Source organism: Physeter macrocephalus, chromosome 1 (assembly GCF_002837175.3).
Source record: "Physeter macrocephalus isolate SW-GA chromosome 1, ASM283717v5, whole genome shotgun sequence".
NCBI classification, from domain to species: domain Eukaryota; kingdom Metazoa; phylum Chordata; class Mammalia; order Artiodactyla; family Physeteridae; genus Physeter; species Physeter macrocephalus.
In genome coordinates, this window is record NC_041214.2 from 115,981,089 (window position 1) to 115,997,340 (window position 16,252).

At 36.8% G+C, this 16,252-nt stretch overlaps 1 protein-coding gene across 2 annotated transcripts in view; it reads right to left on the minus strand.

The window, feature by feature from the left end:
- EPHA6 (EPH receptor A6) overlaps window positions 1–11,904 on the minus strand; it is an 874,792-nt gene extending 862,888 nt beyond the window's left edge. For both annotated transcript variants that reach the window (XM_024120422.1, XM_024120421.1), the window contains exon 1: window positions 11,526–11,904. In XM_024120422.1, the coding sequence (XP_023976190.1) occupies window positions 11,526–11,904 (379 nt within the window). The remainder of the gene's footprint in view (window positions 1–11,525) is intronic.
- Window positions 11,905–16,252: the final 4,348 nt, after the last annotated feature.

Here is a 16,252-nt window from a genome sequence, read left to right on the forward strand (position 1 = left end):
AGCAGCTCATACAGCTCAATAACAAAAAAACAAACAACCCAATCCAAAAATGGGCAGAAGACCTAAATAGACATTTCTCCAAAGAAGATATATAGATTGCCAACAAACACATGAAAGAATGCTCAACATCATTAATCATTAGAGAAATGCAAATCAAAACTACAATGAGGGCTTCCCTGGTGGCCCAATGGTTGAGAGTCCACCTGCCGATGCGGGGGACACGGGTTCATGCCCCGGTCCGGGAGGATCCCACATGCCATGGACCGGCTGGGCCCGTGAGCCATGGCCGCTGGGCCTGCTCATCCGGAACCTGTGCTCCACAGCAGGAGAGGCCACAACAATGAGAGGCCCGCGTACCGAAAAAAAAAAAAAAAATACAATGAGATATAATCTCACACCAGTCAGAATGGCCATCATCAAAAAATCTAGAAACAACAAATGCTGGAGAGGGTATGGAGAAAAAGGAACCCTCTTGCACTGTTGGTGGGAATGTAAATTGATACAGCCACTATGGAGAACAGTATGGAGGTTCCTTAAAAAACTAAAAATAGAACTACCATACGACCCAGCAATCCCACTACTGGGCATATACCCTGAGAAAACCATAATTCAAAAAGAGTCATGTACCAAAATGTTCATTGCAGCTCTATTTACAATAGCCAGGACATGGAAGCAACCTAACTGTCCATCAACAGATGAATGGATAAAGAAGATGTGGCACATATATACAATGGAATATTACTCAGCCATAAAAAGAGGGGGCAAGACAGGAATAAAGACACAGACCTACTAGAGAATGGACTTGATATGGGGAGGGGGAAGGGTAAGCTGTGACCAAGTGAGAGAGTGGCACGGACATATATACACTACCAAACGTAATATAGATAGCTAGTGGGAAGCAGCCGCATAGCACAGGGAGATCAGCTGGGTGCTTTGTGACCACCTAGAACGGTGGGATAGGGAGGGTGGGAGGCAGACGCAAGAGGGAGGAGATATGAGAATATATGTATATGTATAGCTGATTCAATTTGTTATAAAGCAGAAACTAACACCACACTGTAAAGCAATTATACTCCAATAAAGATGTTAAAAAACAAAAACTATGTTCAATCTGAGATATTATTCACCTGGATTTTATTTTTACCTATACACAGAGTAAGTTTTAATCTTCAAGTGCAGAATAACTAATTCAAGGCAGCTTAAAAATTGAAGTTTCCAGAGGAGTCATTTGTTTTAATTCTCCTATTGCTTATATATATTTATGATGATGAATTCTGATAAATGTGAGACTCATTTTTATTTCCCATATGTAACTCAAGATTCTTTTTTGTTTACAATTTTTAAAATTATTTCCCTTTATCTTTGCTATATTGCTAGTATTTAACTTTTAAGTATATCTCTTCAACTTTACAACATTGTACTCATGTCAGGGGCAGATCCTATTTCATTTCTAGCAGGCACACAAAGTCAGTGCCAATATAGGGTCATGGTCAATATACTGAATGAATATTTATTCTCAATGTCTCCATATATTAATTCATAGATCAGTGAAAATGGTACTTTTACCTTTTCATCTCTGTAAACAATAGTTCATAGATGTGAACTTATCTATGGAACAGCTAAATCCATATTACTTTGTCAATTATTCAATGACATATAAATAGCCTCATTAGTTAAACCTTAAGCTCTCAGAAGTCCAGGGCAAAGTGACCCATCTTTACATTTCCTGTTCCCAGCACAGTGAAAAAACATAGTAGGTATCGATATATTTCATTTAAAAATTGGATGAATATATACTTAATTTTGAACTAATTGGAGAATTCTAGGAAAATATATACAAATGAACCATATAGATTAAGAACTGAAGTGTTTATATATAAGTAATAAAAATGAACACACAAAAACCCAAAGATAACTATATCTATATTACAATGGAAAAGTATTTCAGAACTTTATAACAGAAACCGGATAACAATTTCATCTGATTTTAAGGCTTCATAAATTCAGGGGAAATTTTCATTTAGCTTTAACAAGTACTTAAAACTCTAGAATACTAAACTTTAAAATAAATTCTTAAATTTTACTTTTGCTTTACTAGGTAATAGAGCTCTTGAAAAATCTAAAAAGACAGTGCATATAGATACATGGATTTTTGGTCATAAACTAGTGAATATCATAAAGGTTCTTACACATGGAATTTTAAATAAACAAACTACCTGCTATTTTAATAACTGGGGTGAACTCTAGTTTTCTAAACTATAAAATGAAGTTATTATAATACAACACTTTAAGACAGTAAGTTATTATAATATAGGTACAATCTTTGCTCTAATATAGTATCATAAAAATAAAATTGGAGCATGTTATTTTTCACTTATTTTAAAACATGGTAAGCAATATGCTATACCAACAATATGCACTTCTGAAATTCTGTTTCTTTTTCAGATAAAAGTTAGGATCTCTTTCTGACTGCTCCCTCATTAAATTGAGCATGTAAAACAGCCAAGGAAACAGGGTAGTTTCCTCATTAAATGTTCTAGTGTTATGAAATTGCTGTGGCTACTGCAGTCTTGGGGTTTTTTGTTGTTGTTGATCAGGCATTATAATTGTTAAGTGGACTAATGCATAGATTTTATTTAATTTTAGAAACTGACAAAAGTCTTATGATTCTGTGCAATGCTGTTAGTTTGCTCAACTCTTTCCTGTCACACATAATGGCAACTACTAATTATTTTCACTTGCATTCACAGTTTAAATGTTGTCTAAGTATACTTTAAATCCAGAAGGAGAGTGAAAGGAAATTTTCAGGATTTTTTTTTTTTAGAGATTTAGCTAACGTTGTCTGTCATCAGGACATTTCTATACTTGCAGAGATGAGGCTCTAACCCACGATATTGTTATATATACATATAACAAGAGAGACGTCTTAACCAATTAGGTTCATTTTAAAAATAGTACCATAATTCAGTTTTTTTCTATCCCTATTTTTCTTTCATTTTGCATGTTTATAGCTACTTAGCTACTGTATTGTATTTTAAAATAAACTTCAGTTGTCTTAGATATCAATTTTTAGAATAACATTCATTGGCCACTACATAGTTTAATTTTCTAATTAAATGTTTAATTTTAATTATTTTTAGCAATATTAAAGTATCACAGCAATATAAGGAACAAATTTCTTCCTTTAAAAGTAAAAATTAAGATGATATTGAGATATATTTCAACTCATATTTGGAGGCAATCATTTCAATTAGTTTTAGATAATTCTTATTTGCAATACATATTAATGTAATACCTTTTTATTTCCTAGTCATCATAGGTAGGAAATTTTTCATACATTGATTTTTGTAAAATCATGTGTAAGTACTTTTCCGTATTCTAGACATTATACTCTATGTACTATACAAGAATGTGTTTCTCTTTGCAAGGCTCATGTACCACCAATATGAGTATTATAATAATAATCTGAAAGAATACATAATTATTCTACTGTTATGTTATTAGTAAGTTAACATAAGTAAGTAAATTGTGTACATAAATATCCCCTATATCCACAGATACCTAACATTATAAGAATAATACATAACTAATTCTACCTCCTGAACATTCAGTTTCTAAGGAGATGTTATATCTCCTATGATCAAAAAGTTAAGTACAACTTTACAACTGAAGTTATAAAATGAAATAGAAGGAAGAGAGGTGATTTTTCATTTATATCTAGCAAGTTCAGATCATCAAACAGGCCAACAGCTAGAGGCCACAGCAGTATCCTGGGAAAGTAGCTGAATCTATTTTTCAGTACATGGACTGAAAATACACACTTTCATCCCAGTTCCCACTCCAAAGCTTAATTAAAAGGTATGCTTGGGCTTCCCTGGTGGCGCAGTGGTTGAGAGTCCGCCTGCCTTTGCAGGGGACGCGGGTTCGTTCCCCGGTCCGGGAAGATCCCACATATGGCAGAGCGGCTAGGCCCGTAAGCCATGGCCGCTGAGCCTGAGCGTCCGGAGCCTGTGCTCCGCAACGGGAGAGGCCACAGCAGTGAGAGGCCCGCATACCACAAAAAAACAAACAAACAAAAAAAGGTATGCTTGCTGCCATCTGAAACTGGAAACTAGCTTCTTCACCATTAACCATAGTTTTAATAATAAATCCACCTTAAATAAACACACCATAAAAAGTTCGTCTAACATCCTTCAAACAAAATCTCCCACTACCTGTCAGTCCAGGGAAGGCCACGACAGATGTGAAATATTTATATTTCCTATGCATGGTTGTTTTTTTAAATGCATATTTATGTTTACTTTGCATGTAATTAAATAGAATATATGCCCACCCATAAAACTAATATTAGAAGATCCTTGTAAGGCAATTTTACAAATAAACCACATGAAAGTGTTAGTAGTATTACTTTAGCCCCTTCCTTCTCTCCCTCATGATCTTACTTACTGTAAAATTCTTTATCTCATAAAAATCATCAAGTACTTAAAGAGTAAATATCAATTACTCAAGGATATATAACATCAACAGAGAAGACTGGTTTTCTAAGGAACAGAGATTGTATGATAATCACTGTTGTAGACTTAGAACCTAGCATAATGCCTGACACAGGGAGATTCTTAATATGTGACTGTGGAGTGACTTATTTTCTTAACTTTGAGATAAACTGTAATGAAATAATAGAAATTACTTTCAAATAAATGGTACATAAATATATTATGAGAATTGAGCAACAGTACTTGTTACATGTTACCATATAACAAATGTGTTTTTAAAGTTTTTCTAATTAATTTTGGATCTAATTTTAAGAAAACAGAAAATTTTCCTGCCAGACTTGGAAAGAGACTGGAAACCCTTCACTGGATCATATATTCTGGGAGGGAAAGTTCTCCTTGAATTCTTATATATGGTAAGTACACTGCCTATCAAATAGTAGGCCTCTGATAAATATCTGTTTGAAAAACAAATGTTTTCACTCAGTTCTAGAATATTTATCATTGAAAAACAAAATTGTATATCCCATAAGAAGTCCATGTTTACTGAAAGGAAATCACTATAAAATATCAATAGTATTCTATAAAACATTCTAAGCACTAAAGTAAAATATAAGATTTACTATGTTTGAATATGTATAATATTTAGAAATGTTTAAATGAAGCATTTCCAGAGTATGAATTTTCTAAATATATACAAAGTATATACGACTAAGTCAGGAATTTTTATGCTTCTCTCTATTTAATGATTACATTCATATATTATTATTATAATGCAACTCACTGTAATGAATAATAACTGGTCAGGGAAATTTTTTAAATTACACGCAATTTACTGTTGTTTAGTGGAGAGCCTAATAGTTTCTTCCCTCATCTTAAGATCTCATTTTCTGGATCTCTTATAGGCTTTCTTAACGTGTATGTTTCTCTTCATTGAAACAAAATGCAGAGATAAAAGAAGACTAATAGAAAATATGTGAAACACGCTTATTTGATATCTAGTATCACTTACATTTTTGTTTTCAGTAACAGTAATCTGATCATAACAAAGATGAACAAAATTGGTGCATAAGCCAAACTTCCAAATATTGCTCTATATTTTAATAGACTCTGCTGGATTACCATATTGTTTTGTGAAGACGTCTCCGCCCATGTGTGCCATTATCCACTCTGACAAAAAACAACTATATATGGAAAGTTATCATGTCAAAAATGCATTAAAAATTTTCATTTGTTGATCCAATATGAGTGTACAATGTTATATACAATGGTTTGACAATGGTTTGAAATAGTAAAACGGTTAAGATTATATTTTAAATCATAGTTTGAGCTGAATAGAGTGGAAAGTGGGCCTCACCCCACCCTTCCTGTCCTCTGTCAATTATCAATTATTCTAAACAAGGTCATTTTTACGGGGAGTAATGGAAAATTTTTTCAGCCCTTTGGAAAAAAAAGTGATATAAATGTTGAATGTCTACATTTATTTTTCTGTAATAATAAGATGATCCCATAATCCTAACTCCAAAATGTATCTCAAATCCATCTTCTTCTCCCCATCTCACTACCACCACTCTAGCCAGGCCACCATACCCCACCCCCCAAGTAACTGCAACAGACTCCTAATTCTACTCTTGCCATCTTCCAATCATCTCTTTGCTCACTAGCCATAATGCTCTTAAAATGAATAATGGTTAAAATCTCTCAATAGCTTCCCATTTTACCTAGGATAATATTAAAACCCAGTTCCTTTCCATGGCTTGTTTTCTTCTCTGTGGTATCTGGTTCCTCACTATCTTTCAAACCTTACTTTGTGCTAAATCTCTTCCTTGCTCAGTAAGGTCCAGTCACACTGGACTTATTTCTTCAAACGTGTCAAGTTCATTTCCCTTCAAGGTCACTGACCAGGCAATTCCCTTCACCTAGAATGCACTTCTTCCCATTCTGTACAATTAGCTCTTTCTCATCCTTGAGAATGTGGCTTACATGTCACCTCCCAGATAGGCCTTTCCAACCATCACATTTAAAATAGCAGGTCCCTCCTTTTATTTTCTCAGTGCGTGTATTCTTTCCTGCACAGCATATAGTTTCATTTACTTAAATATTTTTTTGTCAGTCTCCCTTACTAGAAAATAAATTCCATGAGGACATTTATAAAGTCTGCCTTACTTATTCTTTTTCTCTTCATCATCTAAATATTAAACTGGAAAACACAGTACTCAATAAAATAAGGCCAAAGTAGAGGTAATATAATTTCCATTTTTTAAAGAACTAATGTCAGTCTAATGAAATTGCCAGTTGATCAGAACACTATAGATGTAGTATATTAAATTATGTTGCACAATTTTATATGTATGATATAATATATACAATTTTTATTTTAAAATAACACTGTGGATGTATAAACAATTTAATCCTTCTGTACAAATTTAGTTTGATTACATGATTGACAAAGTACACTGAACAAAGTCAATCCCTTTTCATTACTTAACTATATGTACTGATCTCCACCATATTTATACTCCCAAGAAATGTTGAGTCAAGAACACAGAAGAAACTTCTATTACTTTTGGGGTTCGGTTGACTATGTACACTGTAAAATAAGATCTGTTCTCTCGCCATTTAGGACAAATGAAATATATAGTCAGAAGTACTCATGTGTGTGAAAAGAGAAGAATGAAAGAGAAAGATTGAGATATGGTGCTTGTCATAGGGAAAGAAGATTGGTAGAAGGAAATACAAGAAATCTATGATGCCTTTTGCACTTAAGTTATTTATACCAGCAGTGATTAGTGAAGAAGGGAATTTCAACTCTAGTATTTTTCTCAATATTTAATTTTGTAACATAAAAGTAATACAAATTCCTTATTAGAAAAGTTGAAAATATTAAAAATGTAAAAAGATGTTATTTAACCACTAATTTTAGATATATATTTTCCCCTTGGGAAAATCTCAATTAAAACTGCTTTATTCATGTTATTCCTAGTTTGAAGAAGAGTTCCTTAAAGAACACTGTATAATTTTTGTGTAAAAAAAATGTTTAGATATAGTGTTATCCCAAACCCAGGGCAAAAAACATTTAGATGATCAATGCATATCAATGACATTTTATATTTCTATTTTAAACACTAATCATAATGACTAATTACACAATGGCTTACTTCAATTTGTAAATGTATAATAAAATTACATTCTAGGTTGTTTTCATACTTATGGTAAATAAGAAAACATGTGACTACAATCTTCACCTTTACAACTATAAATAGTTTATCCCTGAAAATAAATTTTATATAAGTGAAAGGTCTCTTAGAAATATTCTTTATAAATCATTCAGTTTTCCTTATTTAACACAACGTTAAATATTTTCAGTAAAGTTCACTCTTGACCTTTCCGAAAATATTTCAATTCCTCCCCTTCAATAAATATTAGAACAACAGTCTTATAGTTTGTGAACAATACTTATGGAAGTTCAACTAATTTGGGGCTATGAATTTTATTAAGCAGATATTTTTCTGCTCAGCTATGTTCACATGTATTTACACACAACTTAGTGTATTTTACACTCAATTCATTCAAATTAATAAATTCAATGAAACTAATGACTCAGACTACTGTTTTCCTTGTTTATTTCATTTGTCACTGAATTTCCTGGATGGAGGAGAAAGATCAATTCACACAATCTTGGTAGTAAAATGAGCTCACTAGACTCTCATATTCAAATCATATTTTGATTTAATATATTATTTGAGTATTGATTATTTTTGGAAACATGAGTCACACCCTGAGAGATGCATCAACTCTTAGACTAAAGCAGAGTAATCTCTGAATTAATGGATCCCTGGTGGCTACTAACCACTGTTATTGATACACCTGGTTACTTACATATGAAACAAGATTGTATTTTATATTCTCCTACGTATCCTACTAGTACAGAAATAACAGTTTACATATATTAAGAGGGTAAAAATCTGTTATTTTTACATAAAAATTACCAACACGAAATAAATACTATGGTTTTAAATAGAGGGAAAACTAATGGAATAAGAGAAATCTGAGTACAAATCACACTTTCACTTACTTAATCAGAGGAAGTGATCTAGGAAGCAACTCTACTTTTTGATGGATTCAAGGAGGTTTGGGTAACAGGAAGAGAGAGTCAAACTGATTTATTTTGTCTTTATAGTGCAGAGGTTCACAGCAGTTAAAAAAACAAGAGAAGAGATGCTTCCTGTACTCAAGTTACTCTTAGCACCATCTTAAGCACCAGGTTAAAAATGAGGTAGTTCACTTTTTTTTATCGTTTTGCTATGCCTACATATGGAAAACTAGGAAATGGGAAGAGGGTGATTCCTTCATTCAACCATGAAAGATTTTATATGATTTGGAAAAAATAGATAAATAACATTAAATAGTTTACTTTGTGAATATCCTTAATGAGAAGGCAAATTAAATAAAAATGAAATTTTACCCTCCATAACAAATTTTAAAAATAAAACATGAATTCCATTAGCTCTTAGGATGAAAATTTACCAGGAAAATGAATACGATATCCTTAAAATTAACTATTCATCATATTACTGATGTTTATTATTATGTGTATAAAAAATCTGATTTATATTTTACATTAATATTTCTATATTGCATACATACTATAATAATTCTGTAATACCTCATGTTTTCAATGTTTACAAATTGGTAAGATATGTTGATTCATGTCATCTATTTATGAAGCTATAAATAAGAAAATATCCCCCAAGTGTTCATAGAAATAACATTTTGAAGTTCCACATTTTATTAACTATTAGAGTGATGATTTCAGTATTCAAAAATTATCTCAAAGTATGATAAGGCATAATTTCTAATCACTATGACTTTAGGCTGTAAAAAAGCATTTTAAAAGGAAACATTTGTGTCTGATGAAAAAATCTGATCATATTTTCTCTATAATCTTCTGTTGAAGAACTTCTCTAAATTTTACCCAACTTAGCCTTTAGGCACTATATTAGCCAAGTGTAATGCATAGCCTGTGTTTTTAGCATGTTAGTACAAGTTCAAATTAAGAGTTTTAGGAGACTACCTTTAATTATCTTATTTAATTGTTGGGTAAACTGAGTAATACTAACACTGTTAAGCTAACTTATGAAAACACACATAAATTACATATAATTGGTAAATATTTTAGGTAAAATGTCTTTTAAAAGTATGAGAAAGTCATTAAAATAGATAAATAAAAATTACTGCAAAAGGTTAACAAACAACTCCTCTATGTCCTTAAATTTAATATGAATATCTGAAAGGTCATATTTTAACATTTGACACATTTTGGTAGAATGGCACTTTAGTCATGTGAAGAGTCTAACATGTGTTTTATTTATGTTGGTATCCTCAGGGCCTTGGATGGTTACCAGCACTTAATGAAAAAATATATGGTGATTTAGGGAAATGATTGTAAAGAAATAACTGTTAAAATATCTCTAGTAAACTTGACTTCAAAGTATACATCTCTTTAGTAGCCCTAGACACATTTGGTACAACATAAATGTCTGACCTTCCAATTATTAAAAATTTCCTCTCTCCTTTCAATAAAAAAGTCAAATAATTACATGTTATTTTTAACAATCTTCTATTTTCAGGGGTAGATTAAGTAACTACCCCTTTGATATTTAATGCCAATATTCCTTGAAAACAAATAAGGGATGTGTGTGAAGGTATACACCGCCATAGGAGAGTATGGCACTATAGGTGGTACTCATACGATACATCCTCACAGGCATGATGGTTGTGTAGGATTTTCAAATTGACATATGCATTTGTGATTACAATTTGGCAGGTCAAAAAAAAAGAGAAAGAATTAGAAAAACATGTCAAAAGTACCACTTGTATAAATGAGAACAATTGAATATTGATTCTGAATAATTCTAACAAATTGGTCATACATGTTGATAACAAAAAACATGTACTGTTTTGTTTTGCCTTCTCTCTCAACCTTCTCACCCTCGCAAAAACAGTGCACACTTCCATGTCATCTGACCTCCATTTATATACCTGCAAATTATTTCGAACCCTTATATGTTAAATGGTAACTATAATTGAAGTTTTATATTTGAAGTATTTGTAAAAGTGTGACATAACAGGTAACATTGGTGGTCAGCACAGTGCCAGTGAGAGCATCAAGCCAGATACATGCTGGAAAACTTTTATGGTTGTTCATCTCTTAGTCTAGGAGGATTTAGATTATGCAGGTGATGTTTTTTATAGATCCTTAAATATTCATAGCAGAAATCCGATGAGATATGTCTCATAAAGATTGTTGGATAGAAGGCAAGAAAATGTTCAAAAATTCTCAGTGCTTTCCATTCAGTAAACCTCACTTTCACTTGTCACACACTATTCATCTTCACTTTACCACTTTACCTGACTTTATAAATAGGATATTCACAACTTGTTAATTCACACCTAATACTTATCCCCCGGCCCCTTCGGGCATCTGGGCTAGAAATAATTCGGAATAATTTCCAACAAGTCTACGTTCGGTCTGGATGGGGTAAAGGGGTTGCAGCTGGGCGAGGGCGGCTTAGTTTACCGAAGGCAAAAGGCTGGTATTTGGCCAGAGGCTACAGCGAGAGCTATCTGCTTTCTTGAAGGCATGTGGGAGATACCTACATGTTACCGTGCTGTGAGCGACCGCAGAGAGCCAGAAGTCTCCATTAAGCCTGTGCCACGGAGCCTGACCTCCAGCGCAGACCGCGCAGCGGGGAGCGGTCCCGCGGCCGCCAGGGCTGGGACCCAAATGCTGCTGATGCTCACGCATCCGTTTAAAGACATTTGGAAGCAGAAGGGACCGGAGTTCGTGAGGTCGCCGGCCCCGGCCGATGTGAACAGGGCGCTCTGGGGAGGGGACATCCTCTACCCCCTCGTATAGAGAGCCCGGAGAAGCCTAACCCGGGACGAAGTTACCTGCAGGAGGCGACCAATGCACCGGTCCTCAGAGCACCCGCCTCCTCCCGCGCCCTCTCGCTTCTGCGCCCCGTCCCTTACCTTGGTTGCTAGAGACGTGACTGCAGTCTCCCGGCCAAGCTGTCAGCAGAGGCAAGAAGAAACCAAATTGCAAAAGAAATTCCCGGACTTCGCTGCCCCCCATGGCTCTCCCCGGCTCTCTTCTCCCCCTTAAAGAGAAGTGGCAGCAGCGTAGCCAGGTGTTCAGCGTAGGGGACGGGTCCCGGTCCACGTCTTCTTCCTCCTCCTCTTCCTCCTCCACCCGGCCCACAGGGGGTGTCCCGGGGCGACCCCCGTGCGAGGCCCCGGGGGCAGGGCACGAAGGTCCAGGCTGCCCAGGGGCAGGCGCAGCCGCTTCGGAGGAGGACGCTGCCTGAGGCGCCAGGGAGCTCCTGGCGGCTGTAGGCGAGCGGAATTGCATCCACCACCGAGTCCCGCTCGCGCGAGGACTATTCCCTTGGGCCCGGGAGAGCGTGCGCGCAGGAGCTAGCTCGGGCTGTAGTTTGGGGGAGGGGAACGAGGGGGCGGGGGAGGGCGCCTCACGGCCGGAAACGGGGGAGGGACAAGGACCAGGTGCGGCGGGCAGCTCCTGCAGCTCTGACGGCCCGAGCGCCTCTCCGGACTGAACTGGACACTTGCAGAGTCAAAAGCAAGGAGGGCACAGCAGCTGTGAAGCGGCCGGGGCCCGCGGGAACTTTCCTCCGGCCAGTGCGGCGCGAGCCGAACGACTGAAGAGGCTCCGCGGGGCCACGAGCTGTCAGAGCGAGCTACCGAGCTGCGCCCTCAGCCCCTCGCCTAGGTGGCGACGGCAGCGACCCGCAGAGCAGACACTTCCAGCTCGGCCGCGTCTGCGCCGCGCTTCGGCCTCGACAACCGCTTCCCGGGCATCTGTGAGGCCGCACTTAGTCCCCCAAGCACTTTGCTCCCCATTTCGCAGCAGCAGCCTCCAGCGTTTTAGGGCTAGTCAGCTCCCAACACGCCTACCCCCGACTTCTCTACATTTCTGCCGCCAGAGGGGGGCGAATGCTGTGGGCAAGCGCGCCGGGTCCGGGATGAGCTTGGTGGTGGCGGACCAGCCTGACCACTCCTCAGCGCGGGTCGCCCAAACTTGCCCAGTAGGGCGAGAGCCTCAGCTTTGCGGCCGCCTCCTCTGCTAGTCCTAGGAGAGCGAAGGAAGAGAGCAAGCAGCAGAGGAGAGTCACATCAGGCTGGATAGGGACGGGTGCTTGGCACCAGGGCTCACTGAGGTCTTCTCGTCGCCGTGCGGCCGTGACTTCGCAGTGGAGGTCACGAGCATTGTCGCAGCCGTGGGCGCTGGGATTCCGGGGGCCCGGAGCGCCTGCAGCGTGGCGGCGTCTGACCTCGCGCTCAGAGAACCCACGGGCTGAGCGGTGCGTGGCCACATCCACAGCGGCGCCGAGTGCCTGCGAGTGAACAGCTCTCTCCGCGCACCCTCAAGCCGCCCCCTCGCGGCGCCCACTCCCTCCCAGCGCTCGGGTCGGTGGGAAGCCGCGGCGGCCCGCTGCCTGGTGGGACTACGCGGCCCTCGCCCCAAGGTTGGGAGTGTGGGGGGGGGCGGGCAACACAGGTGCTAACAGGGTGGGGTCTCAGCGCGCTTGGCCCTCACGTTCTCGCCCCGCGGCCTAGGCGGGCCTAGAGGGCAGGGCCCGAGCTGCGAGCGCAGCTGAGCTCCGCCAAGCCCCACGCTCTGCCCTCCTGACAGCCGCCGCTCGGATGCTGCCAGTTCGGCGCTAGAGGGGGTTAGTCGACAACAAAAATGCCTCTGCTGCTCGCAGGTGGAAGAGGCTCATCACGCGGAAGGAGGATTGCGCTCAGGCTATACTTAACGCGTTTGTGAAGGGCGCGCCAAGGAACCCGTGTCACTAGCGTGGGGGTTCTGTAATACTTTTTTTCGCTGTTATTAGTATCATCGTTTGCTTTCTTGACAAGATTTAGGGTATTACAGTCGAGTGAGGTCGAAAAGCCCTCCTCAAAACTCATCAGAATGGTTTGAAGAAAAATTTATGGCAATGGAGAAAAGTAAACCGAGAAGAGAAAACAGCGATATTGTAAAGAGTAGAGGATATTTTCCTTCCATAGGACAGAGGGAGGGAAATGGCACAGGGGCGAGATGTGGGAAAGGAGTAAATGAAGGAGCAAAGGGTCGGCGTTCGATGCTTTCAGAATTCTGGAGGAGAAAGCAGCCTTCCATTCTACGCGTTTCAGCGCTGCTATGTTTGTGTCACAAACAGTAGAAGTGGTTTCAGTTATTGCATTATAGTCAGTTGGAGGCAAAGAGAAGGAGAGCAAAAGATACCGCACGTCTAAGTCAGCTGCAAAAAGAGAAATGTGAAATGCCAGTGATTTTGAGGCTGAGGAAGGTTTCCGATTGGTGACTGTGCTTCCACTTTCATTAGGAATTCAAGCACTGCCTCTCTTTAAACGTGTCCACGCTAATTTAAATGTACGCAAATCACTTCTGAAAAGATAACCAAGTATGGAGTTTATATATTAGTATTTAAAGGAGTAAAATCTGATTTTGCTACTGATATTACCAATCTTACTGATATTGACTGGTCAATATCATTTGCAATATGCGTTTGCAAAGTCAGTTTACAATTTATAAACTAAAATTAAAAGACTACGTTATATAAATCATTATGCTTAAATAAGAGTTCTTAAAAGCGTTTGATGATTCAATATACTAATGTTTTGATTCGAAATAATCTTATTTACTGTCAAAGATTATCTTTTCATGACCTTTTTATAATTAAATTTGAATTCCTTATGTTTAAATGTTTAAATTCACTTACAGTGGATAGTTTTATAGATGTCATTAACAACTCACTAAGAGAAAGATTTTGGTCAAAGAAGACACTCCTTATAAATGCCAAAAATATGCTATATTCTGTTAAACTGAAGGAATGTATAATACTATTTATTAATTTAGAAATGTAAACTATGTTAATCTATTTCTAAACGTCTAGTTTTTAAATTAACTAGACTTGTAAGAATTTTTAAATGGAATACCACTAAAAAGAAGTTGTTTCCCCCAAAAACCCTGGAGTAAAAATATTTTACTATCAAAATTTTAACTTAAATTCTGATATTTTGCTTGAGTATTGCATCTTAGAGACTATATTGTAAAGAGAACACCAAGGAGATTCTTTTAAAATTGGGCTAGAAGGAAATGGCTGTAATGAATGGAAGGAAGGAAGGAAGGAAGGAAAGAAGGAAAGATAGAGGGAAAAGAGAAAGAGTAAAAAGAGAAAACCTAAGATTTATTTCTAGGATTCACACTTATTTCCAAATCATGATACAATATTTCCAATTATGGTACAATTTCCAAATTAAGGTACAATATCATGGTACAAATAAACTGGTATTTACTTCAGAGTAACAATAAGAGCTGAGCAACCTGGGTTTGTATCCTCACCCCTACCTAAGAATTCACCTATAATTCACAATTTTTGTTTGTTTAAATAAATCATTGTCAGGCATGACATAGTATATTACTTACCTGGTCAGATAATTGAAAGTCATAATCTGATTTTGGTTTTTAAGAAAATAAATCATTACAAGATTTTTCTAAATATTAAAATAAAGCATACTTCATGTTTTAGACACTGTTTTTTGCATGTGTAGAATATAATGGCCTTTTAAAAACTCATCTCAAAGAAGATGAATTGAAATGTAATTTTCTTAATTTTGACTAAAGTGAGATTCCATGGCTTTGACATGATTATCAACTTCAAAACAAGATTGTAAATAGAATTACCATAACCATCTGACCATTTGTATTATACATTTTATATTTATATATACACATACATACATACATACATAATGTGTATATGCATATTCATTCTAAAATATTTGTTGAGCTCTTTTTAGTGCTCAGGTCTCTTCATTCAGAAGAGTTAATGGTGATATGAGTAAAAATAATTTGTTTTCAAAAAGTAACTTTTTATTTAAAATATAGTCATGGTTATCTTATGTGAACTAGAAGCAATTGTACTTAACAGAAATGTACTTCCTTTTTGATTTTCTAGCAGTATTGATATATTTGCTGACATGTGACAGTTTCAAAATTATAAGCCATTCAATGAACCAGAGGTAATATTCATGTAGATTTATCTGCACTTGTCTGTTTGAATCATACCTATATTCAGAAAAGCATTCATGTCTAATTTTTCAGTACTATATTTTTCAGAATTCTTCTGTATTCTCTAAGACCATTGTTCTTCATGATATATGTGGTCTGGATTCAGGTAAGAATTATTAATTTTTTATTAAATAAAGAATATATGACACTAAAAACTAGTCTAAGCTTTCATTTATAGCAGAAATAATAGTATTCACAAATACTATTTGCTTTTTAAATGATGAGAGACTTAATCTGCAATTAATTCCTTTGAGAAAGAAAAGGAAGGATTATAATGTTTAATACTGAGCATATTTCAAGGCTTGAGAAAGTCCTAAGTATTTTATTTTGGTAAAAGAGTAAATTAATCCACTTAAATCTATAGTTTGTATTCTCTAAGGTCAAGATAGAAGCAACATGAGTAAAAAGAATATTGATCCACAAGTAAGTCAAAACATTAGGTCTAAAATATTCATTTTTACTTAGAATAAGTATCATTAAGTCTTTTTTGTTAATATAAAATTTAGAGACATGCTCTAAACAGTATTAGTGTTGTCATTTCATCACCTTTAAATATAAATTAATTAAATGATTGTATGTTTTAGCATGCATACAGCTAAAGTAA